General features: G+C 34.0%; 2 protein-coding genes across 4 annotated transcripts; one reads left to right on the top strand and one right to left on the bottom strand.

The window, feature by feature from the left end:
- Positions 1-34: 34 nt before the first annotated feature.
- On the bottom strand, positions 35-10,370 carry LOC145203839 (uncharacterized). 2 transcript variants are annotated; one of them, XM_080076162.1, is made up of 16 exons: positions 10,065-10,368; positions 9,757-9,844; positions 9,118-9,228; positions 8,926-9,014; positions 8,367-8,504; positions 8,110-8,205; positions 7,383-7,542; positions 7,033-7,130; positions 6,491-6,604; positions 5,811-5,920; positions 4,784-4,899; positions 2,718-2,816; positions 2,554-2,625; positions 2,103-2,196; positions 1,804-2,010; positions 35-1,476 (listed from the first exon to the last, which is right to left on the bottom strand). In XM_080076162.1, exons 3-16 carry the CDS (start codon positions 9,224-9,226, stop codon positions 1,281-1,283), a joined length of 1,698 nt encoding a protein of 565 aa, XP_079932288.1. In that variant the 5' UTR covers positions 9,227-9,228; positions 9,757-9,844; positions 10,065-10,368; the 3' UTR covers positions 35-1,280. The 2 variants fall into 2 exon arrangements, with proteins under 2 accessions (XP_079932288.1, XP_079932289.1); XM_080076163.1 differs by lacking the exon at positions 9,757-9,844 and having other exon boundaries at positions 10,065-10,370.
- A 416-nt stretch (positions 10,371-10,786) lies between these two features.
- Positions 10,787-15,808, top strand: LOC145203838 (hyccin-like). 2 transcript variants are annotated; one of them, XM_080076161.1, is made up of 12 exons: positions 10,787-10,962; positions 11,207-11,444; positions 11,949-12,195; positions 12,281-12,388; positions 12,459-12,598; positions 12,816-12,969; positions 13,312-13,537; positions 13,882-13,951; positions 14,037-14,122; positions 14,472-14,566; positions 15,015-15,180; positions 15,433-15,808. In XM_080076161.1, exons 2-12 carry the CDS (start codon positions 11,218-11,220, stop codon positions 15,657-15,659), a joined length of 1,746 nt encoding a protein of 581 aa, XP_079932287.1. In that variant the 5' UTR covers positions 10,787-10,962; positions 11,207-11,217; the 3' UTR covers positions 15,660-15,808. The 2 variants fall into 2 exon arrangements, with proteins under 2 accessions (XP_079932287.1, XP_079932286.1); XM_080076160.1 differs by having other exon boundaries at positions 10,789-10,962; positions 14,034-14,122.
- The last annotated feature ends 22 nt before the right edge of the window (positions 15,809-15,830 follow it).

Below are 15,830 nucleotides of genomic sequence, written 5' to 3'. Positions count from 1 at the left end.
ATTTTGGATCAGACTAAACATCGCACCTTTCGGATATCATGATTTGATTAAGTTTAATATTTTTGTGTGTAAAAATGCACATAAATTAACTCACAAAAGATGACATGTTAGTTTTGCATTGGTAGTGCGACAGGGAGAAAATATATATGCAAGCGCATATTATTATACTGTACATTACACGATCACAGAAGAGGGCAGTCACTGCGACAACAATTGCATTTTTCATGTACTGTGTTAAACAATGGAATCGTTAAAACGTGAATTTAAACAAAATTTATGAAATGACTTTATTCCGACAAAATACTATTGAATGTTAAAGATAGGTTATCAAAAGGAAACTTATAGCGTTGTATGCGGCAGTTAAATTGTTTTTCAAAAGACCAAAAAGAGTGATTGTAGGAATTCAACATTTTTACCCTTCATGTTGATTTTGATTTCGAATCATGGGCATAGATTTTCAGGCAATTGCGTGCATATTTACTCATGATTTAGTGCACAGTTTCAAAAACCGACAAAAAGCAAATACAAAAGCCCTATACTATAGGGCCTATAGAACAATGTCAGAAACAGAGAACAGGTTTTCGCCAGGACAAGAAGAAACAGTGCAGTTATTTTGTGTCCCTCACAGGTGACCACTCATGGTGTGTCATTATGTGTACAGAAGTTCAAAGGTCAAGAGGTTAAAATCTCAAGTCAGGTTCTGATGTTTTCCCAATAAAGTTATTTTTACCTGAGAAATATAAACAATTCAGCAGCGGGATTGCTAATTTGCTACAGGAATGGTAGAAAAGTGCACATGAGGTACAGAATTAAAACCGTCAACAATACTGGGATTAGTAAATGTGTAGTGGGTAGTTACGGTGACCACAGAAAAAAGTGCGGTGGTCTATGTCACACTACGTATGTTCAAGCTCATGTCGGTGCATTATGAAAATGCAGACACGACTTAGTTGCCTCTAAAATGCCATTTAGAGGCTATTAAGAAAACTACAAAAGTGTGTATAAAAGCATTTTTTTAAAACATTTAAATTGCTACTACAGAGGTGATTAAATTGTTAGTAAACAGCTCTTTCATTTTTAATGCTGGTGTATAAACTGAAAAATAAAACTGGCGTGTGTGCTACGGTTTAGAAAACTTCAAAGTAGAGGTTTTCGCCAAATTCGGGGCCGTTATACAAAATCTATAAACGCAAAATAATCACTTTTCACACATAAATTCTACACAATTTGCATTGTTAACACATAAATTAAAATGTCAACGATTGTACTTTAAGCGTTTGTCACATGACTCGCAGTCCCGGGTCAACTATTGCGTCACGAGCGGGCGTGTCATCACCCTCTATGACGTCATATTGGACGTCGACAACTGTGTGTTCGTTGTTCTTGATGTCGGTCTTAGAGTGATGATAGTTAAGAATGCGAAGTGCTGAGAGACGAGTGATTTGGTAAAGTTTGGTAAAATTCACGCCCAAGATCCTAAACAAAAACGTCTGTCACAAATTTGGAACAGAATCAAGTGTAAAAATCCGGAGCAACCACAACAGGAAATAAATTGCAAGATAATAATAAAAATGGTTTGTCATATTGAGTACGTTTAACTAAAATTGAAGTTGAAGTTCGACAACAAAAAATACATGATATGAATTCGATTTTTCCATTGCTTCAAAAAGCTAACCTTATATTACACAATTTAGGTACAAAATTTGACATAAAAATTCTTTTGCAACATTACAGTGATCATCATGATCCCTTTTGACTAAAACAGGTTTTGCTTCAAATAAAAATGAAAAACCGGGCACTTACTTGAAAGCGATTAGCTCAGCCAAGACTGTGGCCCCAAGTACAAGAACCTTTACTGGGGTTTCCAGGTAATCGCAGAGCAGAAACACAAGGACAGATGAACAGGGAGCGACTACAGCCACAACAATAGCTGGTATGATGAGGGACGAAGCCCGCTTGGAACTAAGAATCAATGCACCAAATCTCATTCGTTTCTGCTCGATGGTATATCTACACAAACCAAAAAAATCATTGAAAAACATTTATTTGGCAGGTTTGCTTTCAAAATAATAAAATAAAGAACCTATCTTTAATTGACTCACCGGTGCTTGCAGACTTTGCAACAAGCATCTTCCACATTGGGATGCTGAACAAGCCACTTCTTCAAACATTCATGATGAACCTGGGCCATTCCGCCTGTGAGTTGATGGCAGAAATCCAGTGAAAACGGTTTCAACAACCAATGCATAGCGAAAATTAACACACTTGATAAACATTTGCACTATTTAGTTCAAACCTAGCTTTTAGTTTCAAGCACAATTTAACAATCGTTAAAGATAATCGCTATGTTCTGCGAATCTTTACGTGAAAGAGTTTGCCAAAACTGTTTAGTTGTTAAAAAAGCAATTATTATGTTAAATTGTTTCTTCAAAACTATTGTTGGCATAAATAAATTGCCAGCATCTTATTTTATTCTAGATGAACCACATTTATGTTTAAGGAAAAAACTTTTAAGTGTCTTTTTCTTACAGCTAGTAACCATACTTATTTTACCTTTGCATAGACAAGGTCTAATAAATTCACCAGCATCTGTTCTTTCTGGGTCATAACAAATCCAGCATTCTCCTTCAAAACAAAATCAATGTTTTGCTTTAATTTCTGCTGTTTAAAGTACAGTATTTTGCAAAAAAACGCGTAGTTGAAAAATTCATTCTCACCAGGGCCAGTGACTTCCTGTACAAGGTCTGATTCTTCCTCTACAAAAGTCTGATAGGACTTGTTTGTTCTTCTTGATGGGGATGACAACAAACGCTCGCCTATATAAACAAACAAACACTTGTAACTAAGAATAACTGAACTTGCAATAAATGCACAAATTTCATTCTTGGTTAAGTGACTGTTTACGTTGATGTCTGGTATACTATAGTTAAAACCAATTTGATTTTCATTTTCTGTGTTTCGAATCATATAGGACAGTGGTTCTTAACCTTTTTATTAAGGCCGAACCCCTACGATATTCTTCAGCCTTTGGTCAAACCCCAAGTTACATCCTAGGTTTTTAACCCATTTTGTTTGGTGGGTCATAATTAGTTTTTGTTTAAACATAGTGGCAACAGTTACTGTTTGTCATTTTGTTAAATTCAGACATCATAACACAAGCAACTTGTTTCAGGATTGCTTTAATTCCAGCAATTTTTAGTTTTTACCAAAATGAAGCATTGTATTTTTAGCATCTGTACACTAACATAAAAAAGATGAAGTAATAAGTTTTTGCTGCCAACAAAATTTCGTTGTTTTTCTGCTTACGAACAACGCGAACAATGTTCTTTGTTACGTCAAAAAAAGAAAACCTTAGTGCAGGGGTGCACAACCATTTTGCTAGGACGGCCGCGTCGCAGATTCTTATTTTATCAACAGCCGCCATTTACCTGCTTATTTTTGTTTTAAAATACTTGGTTTATATCATGTATTTACCATCTAATAGCGCCCAAAAAGCCCAGATTCATTTCTAGCTCGGTGCATAGATTGAGCTACACAGCAAGGAGATCAGTCTTAAGTGTTTATGATGTCACAATCTATATTGTGATGCTTGTGGTACCTGTTTTGTTCGCATTGTTGGCACACAATAGGCGTACAAAAAGTCTGACACATATATATGGTTATTAGGCTGGTAATACTCTTTTTAGTACCACAAAAACTGTTTAGAGCAGTTTAAAACACCCCTACATAAGTTTAACCTTCCAGTGTTTTAATATTGAGCAAATACAAATTGCCGTTTTTAGCAACTATAGACCCTAAAGCAGGGGTGGGGAACCTGCGGCCCGCGGGCCGCATGTGGCCCGCTTGCCTTTTTAATGTGGCCCCCGTCACAATTTTAGTATACAACATAATTTTAGTATACAGCATATTTTAGTATAGGTACAGTATACAACATAGTATAAAAAAACAATAAATTTTTTATGTACAAATATGTCCTTGAAATGACTTCGACACTTCTGGTAATCTCCCCATCCACATTATGACGCCAAACTTCTAAAAATTGCTACACATTCAACCACTTGCTTTATTCGTGACGTAACAGTCACTCGATTGCCTCTCCTTGCAGTAATAAATCATTTGCCATGTGGTGTATTTTTTTAAATTGCGTTTAGAGCTGTTAGCGTGGATCCTTATATTGGTATTTTAAATATGTTCTTGGAAAAAAAGACAGATCGATATAATGGATCTAGGGTATTCAAGAAAGAATGGACAAACTCTTATTTTTAGTCGAAATAAGTGATAAACCTGTATTATAATATTATAACACGGAATTTAACAAAATGTTTGGCCCGACCGAAAATGTTGTGCAATTCATGCGGCCCGCAGTGCTAAGTAGGTTCCCCACCCCTGCCCTAAAGTTTGACAAAAACGAGTATTTGTATTGTACTTCAAAAAGACCTTCATCGAACCCCTGGGGTTCGATCGAACACCGGTTAAGAACCACTGATATAGGATATGATATTTAATTAGCATGTATAGCAGTGATTCTTAAACTCGACTGTGGCATACTAGTGCGCCGTGAGAGATTTCCAAGTGTACTATGAAAAATTTGTACTTTAAAGTGAATACATTCTCTGGTGTTTCAGGACTTGGTGATGGAATGCTTGTGTGCAAAAACAACCTTACCCACCACATAAAGTTGCAAAGTGTACCATGGAAAGAAAATGTAGTTTCTAAATGCGCCACATGCTTAAACAGTTTGACAGTAACTGATGTATATGCAAAATAGCAAAGAAACATTTACCTGCATCTGTTGTGAGTTTCAGTAAACAGCGTGGATTCAAAAACCATAAAGCTTCAGGCTCCGCAGTGTTCCATAATACACAGGGAAACCACAAAACTGCACCCACCTCAGCTATCCTGTTAATCAATAAAAGTAATTTGAAATATTCCAATCAAACAAAAAGTGATTAGTTAATTCAAATTATAGCCACCAATTTGAAAAAAATAAAAAAAATAAAAAGATATGTAAAATCGAATGAGCAAAATGCATTTAGTCATACTTTTGACCACCAACTATCAATAAAAACAAACAAATCAACTAAAGATTAAATATCTACTGATAAGGAAATCATCCTGGAACATAGATGCTTAACAGACAATTTCAGTTACGATCATTGACATGTTATAGCTGATAGTTTTGGGGGCAAAATCAATATGCACAGTGATTTGTAATGAGAAAACACAAACTGATTTGAGTGTGCTGAAATTGTCGGCTATCTGAATTCAAAATATGATTTAGTTTTTTGTATAGCTGTAGGTATGACTATTTTGTGGAAAATGAGCATAGATAATATTGTCAGAAAGCGTCGGCAATCTTACAGGCAAAAGCCATTTACAGCTCAATAGGTCTCTGGTCTTACCAAATAACAATAAGACAGCAAAAAAATGAATAAATAATTGGTTTGAAACAAAATGAGAAATAATTTAAACCAGTATGTTTTTATAGTAAAGGAAATCACAAAATTTAAGGATTATGTAACAATTACCATTACAAACTATAGCCTTAGGGCAGAAAACGTTGGGTCATAAAAATGACTAAGCGACCTCATTACAGAGTTATGACAGATGGTATTGTCGATTAACAATGCATCATGGTGATGTGAGAACACTTTTCTGTGTTCCCACTAGACAGGTTGACATTCTAAATTGCCTACAACAGAATTTTACATTTTACAGCCAGCACAATCTATAGAAAACCTAAGAATTTTACCATAAAGCCAAATTATTGACTTATATCAATTTATTTGGATACTTATAGCAAAACCAACCTGTAAATGATTTCGTGTGTACTTCTGGTACTGGAATTAACACGATACTTCCATAAATTTCCGGCAGCATCAAAGACAACACACAGCACAGTGAGTAGGGTAAGAAGAGCCTGGGATAATTAACACTTAAATTGTTAGTATCACTTTGAATGCCATGACATTTTGTGCACAATTTTACTTGTTACATAAACCATGTTGTTTCTTAAAGAGTGCATGAAGAATGCAGACCGGCAATAATAAATGTTTTACATTACACTAAGCGACCAAAAAAAGAACACAAGTAAGTTTTTGATGGTCATAGTAAATAACTTTCCACAACTCAAAGCATGGTACAAATATACTGTGTTCATTTGCCATGGCAGAAAAGCATTTCTATTCATCTATCAAATATCAATGGTGGGCCATAAAATACACAAACTAATGGCGTTTTGAAAAACAGTTTACTGTAAAATTGTCAATGTCAGTTTTTGAAGTTGAAATAAAAAGTGAATTGTTTTTAGTTAATACAGTGCACTAAATTGTAAACAGCTTGACATGTTTCCACTAACAACAGCATTTCGTGATTTGTGTAAGTCAACTTTGCTTAACTGAATTATCCATTTGGCTCACAGGCCAAACAATGTCAGTACCTGATTTAAAAAAAAAAAAAAAAATACTTTGTAGCTGTGGAAGTATTTTACCTGAAAGATAAGTGCAATTCTAGATTTGAAGACTTCAGACTTGTTGACAGTCTCTTGGCAGTTGCTACTACTTGATTGGATATTACTGTTGCCCAGCGTAAAAGCCCCACGGACCTAAAACAAGTTCATACATGTCAGATATATTCACTCATTTAAATTGGAAAATATTTCAAAAGAAAACCATCTAAAACAATCACAAATGGGTTTGGCACTTCCCGTGTTTGATTTTGTGAATATATGTAAACTTTGAAAGCAAACAATTTACTCATAGGCAAATATTTAATCCAATAATTTCTGTTGACAAAAAACACTTGGTATTGAAAAGGTGTAAAATAGGTTCAATAGAAACAATAGGGACTTTCGTTTGAACTATCAACTCACCCTTAGGTGGGGCATATCAATTATTTACATCCACCTGGCTTTCAATGGCATAGACAGGAAATTGCCCTCAATTTATTATGCAAGCAAATATATGCAATTATAAGCAGTGTGATAATGTTCTTACTCTACTCCTAATCACATATATATACTAGTTTTTCTACCTTAAAAAATATTTCCACTCCAATTGCAAGAAAGATCACATAAACAACGAATAAGAGAATTGCAAATGAGGCCTGAAATGCTCCATTTATCCACAGCTCTGTCAATTTTAACAAAAGCAAACTGGTTAAAATGGAAACCTAACAATACATTTTTGGTATGGTAAGAACATACAAAAAAGTTTTATTAAGCATTATAGCAAAAAGTTACTTACAAAAATTAGAAAACCTATAATTTCTAATACATCATTGTAAGATTATTCTTCAAAAGCCGATGAAATATATAACAGTCATGTCAATGCAATTAAAAAGTTTTGACACATGTTTAAGATGAGAAGCACACACAACCTCACCTTCGCTTCCAGAATTGCAACAGCCAACACCGGTGACAACAAACTGGGCAATTAAAAGAATGTAAAGAATAATGTTGAATATAGAAAATGCTGCAAGTGATTTAGAAAGAAACTGGGCACGTCGTGAAGCATCAACACTTGCTGTTTCAATAAAAAAGGCCTAAAAGACAAAACACTGTGTAAGATTGAAGCAACAAAACACAATAACTACATCAATGAGATATTTTATGTATAATAGTGCTTTTTTTGTCTGAAACTGTTATTTTCATTTGTCCCTTTTTGATTAAATATAATTTTAGGGTTCTCTATATATTTATCATTATATTTCAGATTAGTTTGTTCTGGCTTTTGGGCCTATATCTACGCCTGTTTCATTTTATTGGTTTCCTGGTAACTGACATCAGCAGATTGCTGTTTATTTTGAAAGGTAAGGGTGACTAAGTTTTACTCACAAGTGGGTCAGGCCTGGTGATGTCAGGCAGTAATCAATTTTCACTTATTTAGGCTTGTGTCACTAATACCAGCCTAACCAGCTTAAAGTAATGTTATGCCACAAAACACCAGTAGGTCAACTTAGTCTACTTCGAGACAAACAATTAAGACATACAACTGCAGTTGTAAGTGATTGGCTTGTCAAGTGGAGATATTTACAATTTAATTTAGTATTTTTACAAAACTATCATCATGATTTATTTTTTACACAAAAACAGTTATGATAAAAACATACCTCACTCCAATAACAGGCAACCAGAGATAAACCAGTGATTAGAAAAGGATGATACGCACTTTCAATGGGAATGAGCCACTGATCTGGAATCACTCCCTGGCAATTAAACAACAATTATTTAGTAATTGAGATAACATAGGTTAGGTATTAACTACCTACTAACTATATGAGACAACGCCTCTATATGATACTTAATTAATGATTAAATATACATCATCAAACACTTTTATGTTTAAATGAGTATTTGACTACAGTACCTGAAGGGAAAAATACAGAACTCTTGTGAGAGAAGCAATAATAACCACACCATGCAGAAGCTTCTGTGTGGTGACGCGAAATGCAGATAAAACATTTGGATGTTTCAATTTTTTGTACTCTGAATAAATGCATATCACCTACAAAAAATATAACTTTTACTAGTGTCACATACAAAATCTTAACTAGCATTTTTAGTTGATCAATAGAGATTTGAGTGAAACATGTCTCAAGAGATTTCACAACAGAAAAGTTGGAAAAGAAAGAGAAGTACAATAGTTTTTTAGTTGTTTGTTTCAATTTTTTTTTTCAGATGTAAGTTATTGAAATATCCAACAATAGAATTGATAACAGATTTTATTATTGATGACCTTATTAGATAAAAACCTATTACAATCATATAAATTTTAAAAAGTAACAGAAATAGATATTGGACCCTTGCCCCTTGAAGCATGGCGTAATAGGACAATAGCCATTTCGCCAGCCAGACAGTTGCAAAATCATGATGCAAGTGGTGAGAATAGAGTTTCGTGTTATTATAAGTCATTAATCATAACTTACCAACTGAACAATGCTAATCAACACCACTGTTGAAAATATGCTGCTGAAAGCTGCTATATAGCCTACATTTGCATCCTTGCATGTGTAACCTGTGTAAAAAATATGTGTGATATATTTGTCTAAGAAAAGACTAAAATGATAAAAAGTGAATAAATGCAAATAACACAACAGTTTTAAATTTTGTATAGATACCTGAAAATTGAACTTGGCAAACACAAACACCATCTTCACATGTTCCATGATCTGAGCAGTTTAGGTTGCTATTACAAGCCATTAGATTGAAAGACTTTGGAAAGAACATGTCTGAAACAATATATATACCATAACAATCTAAACCATTTTTCTTGATGAAAATTATATACTTGTTTAAATTATAGGGTGTGAGTTTCTAGCAGCACGATATAAACTGATAAGGTGTTTTCTGTGATAAACAATAAATGCAGAATGGTAACCCTTCATTAAAGGTTGTGCGGCCCGCAGAGACGCATGAATTTCAAAAGTACTGGCAAACGAGTCCAATTAGTACATATTATTGAGCTGATTAATGCACCTGATGCTAGTTTTCTGCAACCTGGCAAAATGTGGCTAGAATCAAATACGAATTATACTTGTAGTTAAGCATATTTGGTAAGAAACCGAGCAAAATCACTTTGTGTTATACACAGGTGCGGCCCGCGATCCAATTTTGACATTTATAATTGGCCCTACAGTAACAAAGGTGGCCCAGCCCTGATTCAAGGTTTTAGTTCATTAAAAAGCAGTTGTAGAATGGCATTGGAAACATACATCAAACATTTTACATATGAAGCAAACTAAGAATTTTACACTAACCTTAACTCAACAAAGAGGGTGCAGCACATTTGAATAAACACAACATCACAACTGATACATGCATGAAATGATGTAAAAGAAGGGGGGGCTTAAAAAAATAAAAACAACAATAACCATTACTGCATGCATAAAATTTAACTTGTTTTATTGGCTGTAATATTGACAGATTACATCTTAAACAGTAAACACTGTAAAAAACAAATAAATGACTGAAGGCAACTTGTTTTAATGAAAGTAACTCAGTTGTTTTATGACAAAAAAAACAGTACAGAATTTTGACAACATTAAGATCAGTGGAAAAACATTACTTTGGACAGTTTCTTCCGGCAAAATCACGGTTTCCTGACGAGGTACTCTGTCATAAAGTTTTGTAATACAATCTCCCCCGAAAAGATCAGCGAATTCCTTTTCACGCAGTAAAAAACAAGCCGTACAATGCTTCGCTGTATTATATTAGCAGATTCAGCACATGTTTGCCGGTCGACACGAAACCCGGCTCACCTGTTTTGATCGAGACCACCTTCGGTACCTTGTTTACAATCGACAAACTCTGAAAGCCCACAGGCCTTTAAACTCACGTGACACGAACGTTATGACGCAACATCTGCAAACAGTTTCGGTCAAGTGGGGAGAAATGCTACGCTGGGAATTTTTTTGCGAAAAAAGAGCAAGTTTTGTTTTTTGGTATCATGCAATAAAAGTTTTAACAGACGGATACGTTAATACAACGACGGGCTGTATGGCAATGTTTATGCCAAAGCAGCCAATTCCACTACTATGCCCATTTTTAAACAGTTTTAATGTATCTTTTTTGTAGAAGAAATAAGAATATGTGTTTTACTGGAACAAAACATCCATCATCACCAGTCAACATATGCAACAATTAGTATTACTTGTAAATTTTCAGATAGCACAAAATATTAAGATATCTATGTTTAGGCTGTATGTCAACCGTGACGACTTTGTTTATTGCTTTTCGGCAACTTTTTATGTTTATTTTATTCAGGTGGTTACTGGTAAACTTTTCACTGATTAATGTATAACCCTGTTTCCTAAATTGTTTGCGTTTATGAAAACAATGTTGTGTAGTTAGGTGCAAAACTCGTTGTTAGAAATAGTTTTAGTTTCATCATTTTGTTTTCTGACCATTGATAAACACAAAACGCTTGCTGAAAGAAAGTCACACCTGAGAATTATTCGAATTAGGTATTTTTGTATTTAATTCGGATTGTATTACAAAACACTGACATTTAAAAACATCATGTAAAACATACAAGTAGCTTATGAGAAGTTCAGAACCAATATATTATAGTTTATTTATATGTATATTAGTTTTATTACTACATGGATAAAATAATCAAAGAGTCATAACATTTTGTAAATAGTTGTTTTATTCTGTACATTCCATCATTTGCTGTGTTTGCCAAAATTGGTTGTGCTTTTATTGCAGATTCCAAAATAATGACAAACTTTTCAAATATTGCCAAATACGAACAAATAGTAAAAGAATGGCTGTCAGAATACAAAAGCCTGCCAGAGTCTTCTCTTCCAAAGTATGCACAGTCACTTAAAGAAAAGATGGAAGTGCTGACTGCTTTCAAACACCTTGCAGCAAACATCACAACACCTGCAGTATTAAATTTAGTTCAATCATCATGTCATCAACTGTTTGATTTCTACAGAAGGGGGTAAGATATTTTTATTAATGTTTTAAATATAGACATGGTTTGTGCAAAACTTTTATCTGAAATACTTCTTTAGGAATGAAAAAAAAATGAAATTGTTTTGAACATTAAATGCAGCATATTATACGAGGATTCACAGGCTGTTTGTTTACCTACATTGTCAAACCATGGAAAGTCGTTTAGGCAACCAGAATATTGTATGATGGGTAAACTACATACGGGTGCAGATAATCAGATAATAAGAAAATCACTTCACTACAAATATGATAATTTGTTTTTAGTGAAATTATTTGAACTATCTTTTACTGTTCTACGTTTTATTGCAAATGTACCACTTTTTTTATCTACGAAATTTATGTCTTGTTCCATCCTTAAATATATATCGCCACAAATGTATACCGCCACAAAAGCTTAAAAATCCAACATTAACCAGTATGTTTCCTTGTTGTATCTGTATACATTGTTTATTTTATACAGCATAAAGTATGTACTTTTTTGCTTTTGCAGAAACCAAGATCTTAAATTCTATGCACTGGGATTTCTGCCTGCCATGATCAACGGATACTTATTAGCATGCTTTTCAAGGCAAGAGCTTGCCTCTGAGAGCAAAGCTTCATTTGAGACCTACTTGTTGGCTATATACAATTTAATATGCGATGAAAATGGAAATATTGAATCATCTTCTGATAGCCCTGGAAATTGCATGGAAATTCCAAACCTTGCTAAACCATCTATTTATCACGATCCAATGACTGTAAGATCCTACTTTTTTTGTCAATATTGTTCTACTTTATAACAAAGTAGGGTCTCCTGATCAATGTTTATTTGTTTGCTTGCAGTATCCTTTTTCCGAGCATACAATAACAATGTCAAACACAGACACTACCTATGTGGAGCTTCCAACACCAACTACATATGAAGCTATTTTACCTTCAAATCGGTGCAAGGTTAGTTCACATTTCAGTCACATCTACTGTTTTTTAAACGCGCAAGTGATGTTTTGTCCCTTGTGTTTAGGTTTTAAATACGATTTTGATTTCCTACTGTGATCACCTGTCAGTCATTTCCAAAGTGTCCTTACAGCAGCTTTGTATGATAAGCATACAACTTGCAACACAGGGATTTCCATGGGAGCAAGCATATGAAAGTGCCGACATGTAAGTAAAAATCAAAGTAGAATCATTGCGCCCCAACATTGTTGAACTACTAGTCTTAAAACATTAAAGCAATTTTTGCCCTCTCTTAAACAAGCACGACTCAACAATATGTGTACAATACAGCAAAACATTTTATATCCAGAGAAGAAAATGGATGAAACATTCAATGTACCTTAAGTTTAAAACATTTTATTATTGCAATTAATTTTATTTTCAGTTCGAAGAAATGTAGGCGAATTCAACTTGACACGAACTTTATTCTAACGCTGGTTCGCTGCATATATTTTGCTCTGTATAATCACTGCAAAGCCAAGGGAATAAAAGCTGTAGAGATGATTCTGAAGAGAGCAGAATATGAATTAAACACACAAGTTAGTTTTGAATTTGCATCATTTCTTGTCAAAACTTTTCTGGCTTAAAATTGCATGACAACTGTGTGTCATACACATGACATTAGCAATCAGGAGTATATCACTTTTATACCTTACATTGTGTAAAGTGTAGCTGTTATCTTTTTGCTTAACCAAATAAAAAAAACTTAAAACTTTTTAAATTTGAAAAACATTGACGTATCTTTGACATATTTGTGACTTTTCATCTGTTGTACAATACTCACCAAAAAACTTCAGCATATTTGCCATCTCTTAAGCAGTTTTGTAATAGATTTTAAACTCACTTTAACCAGCAATTAAATGATTTTGTTTCATGTGTAGGTTTTACTATTATGTAATGCAATATTGAACTCGGTGTATCAAGAAGGTGGAACATCCATTGAAGATGAATCTCTTGGTGTCTCAGTAGAGCTTACACCAATGATGGTTCGTTCCAATAGTGGAATATCACGGTTTGCTGTCACTGCTTCGTCGATACGACATCACAGATGGAGACACCGAAGTGAAGAGGTGTCGGGTGATGTCACAGAAAGTTTGCAACAAGAAAGTAAGTTACAATTTTACGATGGAAACTCTTAACTTTATCAAAATATATATAGCTTAAGCTACAGCCCATAAACTGAAAAACGGGAAGTTTTTGAAAATGGGTTTGGAATGTTTGGTCAAAAAAGTAGAGAGCGAATTCGATGTATTCAGCCACACAACACTTAGCAGTGAGCTGACAAATAATGTATGATAGTACAAACAAAAAATGTTTTTCATAATAAAACAAGTTGTAATGAAGTTAGTGTTATGCAACATAGCCGTTGGAAAGAAAAAAGCGCGATGAAACAAAGTTATATAATTATTGCATTGTCTGAAAATATGTCACAATCATCTTATTTTACTCAGGTCTTCCCCACAATCACAAGCTTCATGGTAACACAGCTCCACCTACACAAGATGTTGATGACAATACAAGGTTAGTTTAGCAACTTACAATCAAAGCATGCACATTTTATGTGATTGCAGCACTGGACATAACATTTGTTTCTATTTCTCAGTAGCAAAACTGACAAACATTCTTCCATTTCACCGTCCAAGCTTCTAAAGACAAAACTAAAGAAAAATGTCCCATCACCAAGTACAGCAGGTAAAAATTTACATGTGTGTAATCACAATTTGACAGACAGGCAGAAAAAGTAGCACAAGATGTCGAAATAAACAAATATATGATATAGCTCATTTCTAATGACTGTGTTGCTCCAAGCTAAATAGCTGTTTATTGAGGCAGTCTAAGGTGCAATAATCCACTATTCATACAAAAAGAATTTCACTTTTATTTGTTGTTCAGCATACATTTCATTTGAAACATAATCTATCTGGTTGTATACTTTCAATACCTAATATGTTACAGTTAAAAAATATAAACCTTTACAAAGATGAATAAGCAAATGAAGTTCTGTGTTTTTTAAAGCTGAATGTATGTGTAATTTGTGCAGGTGAAAAGGGAAACAAATGGACAAATTCAAACGATAAAACCGGAAAGAAATGGTTGCCATCCATGTCCTCTTTTGATGATGACAACAATGAACAGGTATTGTATATTTTATGTTTTGTTCAAACCTAATTATTTTTCATTAACTGCAGACAGTGCACACTGTTTTAACTTATAAGGTCTCATCATTGCAATGATTGGCCATGTGAGCTAATGTAGCCACCTTACCACACGCATGGCTTTTCAGTCTGTTACTTTCAACAAACTGGAGTGTCATAAGATGGCAACATCAGCTCATACAGCCAATCACCAGCTGCACTAATGAGACCTTATACAACATGCACTGTCTGCAGCTTATCATGTATTGGTTTGACACTTTTATATTTTCGCAAACCATTTGCCTAAAATATGTGCAAAGTTGGTTTAAAAAAATTAAATAAATGGCTGAGCAACATTGGCTTAGTGTACTGTGCAGTGCAAGCAGTTATTGAATATTGATTATTAAAGCGAAATGTTTTTGTGTTCTAATTATCTAAATTGTTTTCAGTCCAGAAATCGAAATACTTCAGGAAATTCAGTGGATGGTTCTGCACTGACTTCAGCAAGTTTGCCATCTCTAAAGCAATTATCAATAGATGACCCAGCCACTGATGACCCCACTGTGAAATTACCAACATCAAAAAGTATTGATGTTGATGGACAAAGCTCAAAAAGTAGGAAAAAGTTTTTTTGTTGTCATTGGTATTTTTTCAGTATTTATTTACCCCCTTCAAAAAGAATTCCAGGCAACTTCATAACATGGTAGTTGTCTACCCAATTTTGTATACGCGAAGAACCTTTTGCTTTTTAGGAAGTAATTTGTATGTCTATTCTTACTATTTTAATTAAATGTTTGTCATACCAAAGATGAATACCAAAATGTTTTTTTTACAAGCTTGAATTTATTTTTTGATGATTTTTTTCAGATGGTGTTGCAGACAGTCCATCTACTTCTCACAAAAAAAGCAAAGCCGAAAAAGCAAAACACAAAGGCAAAAACTCAGATTCAGAAATCATGGATTTATTATCAGGACTTCGCCGCTCAGGAAGTAAAAAACACAAAGAACCTAAATCTACACAGCAATCAGCTTCTATACCACTTCTAGAAACAACAGAGATTGGGCCTGATGAAAGTATTTCCACTGTTTTGTGAATGACACATGTGTGAATTTGTAGGTACATGTTTGTAGCAGTGAAAAATGTTTTCCTACTCTGATAAACGTTCCTGTTGATAACTAGCAACACAGTTGTTGTATGTTTAGTCTATTTTCGATAATGTGCAATACAAGTTTTAAAACAGTTGTTTTTTCCTGTTGTAATAACT

The sequence above is a fragment of the Phallusia mammillata genome, chromosome 8 (assembly GCF_965637545.1).
Source record: "Phallusia mammillata chromosome 8, kaPhaMamm4.hap1.1, whole genome shotgun sequence".
Classification (NCBI taxonomy): Eukaryota; Metazoa; Chordata; class Ascidiacea; order Phlebobranchia; family Ascidiidae; genus Phallusia; species Phallusia mammillata.
The sequence above is the reverse complement of the archived record's forward strand: the minus strand, read 5'-3'. Positions and strand labels throughout refer to the sequence as shown.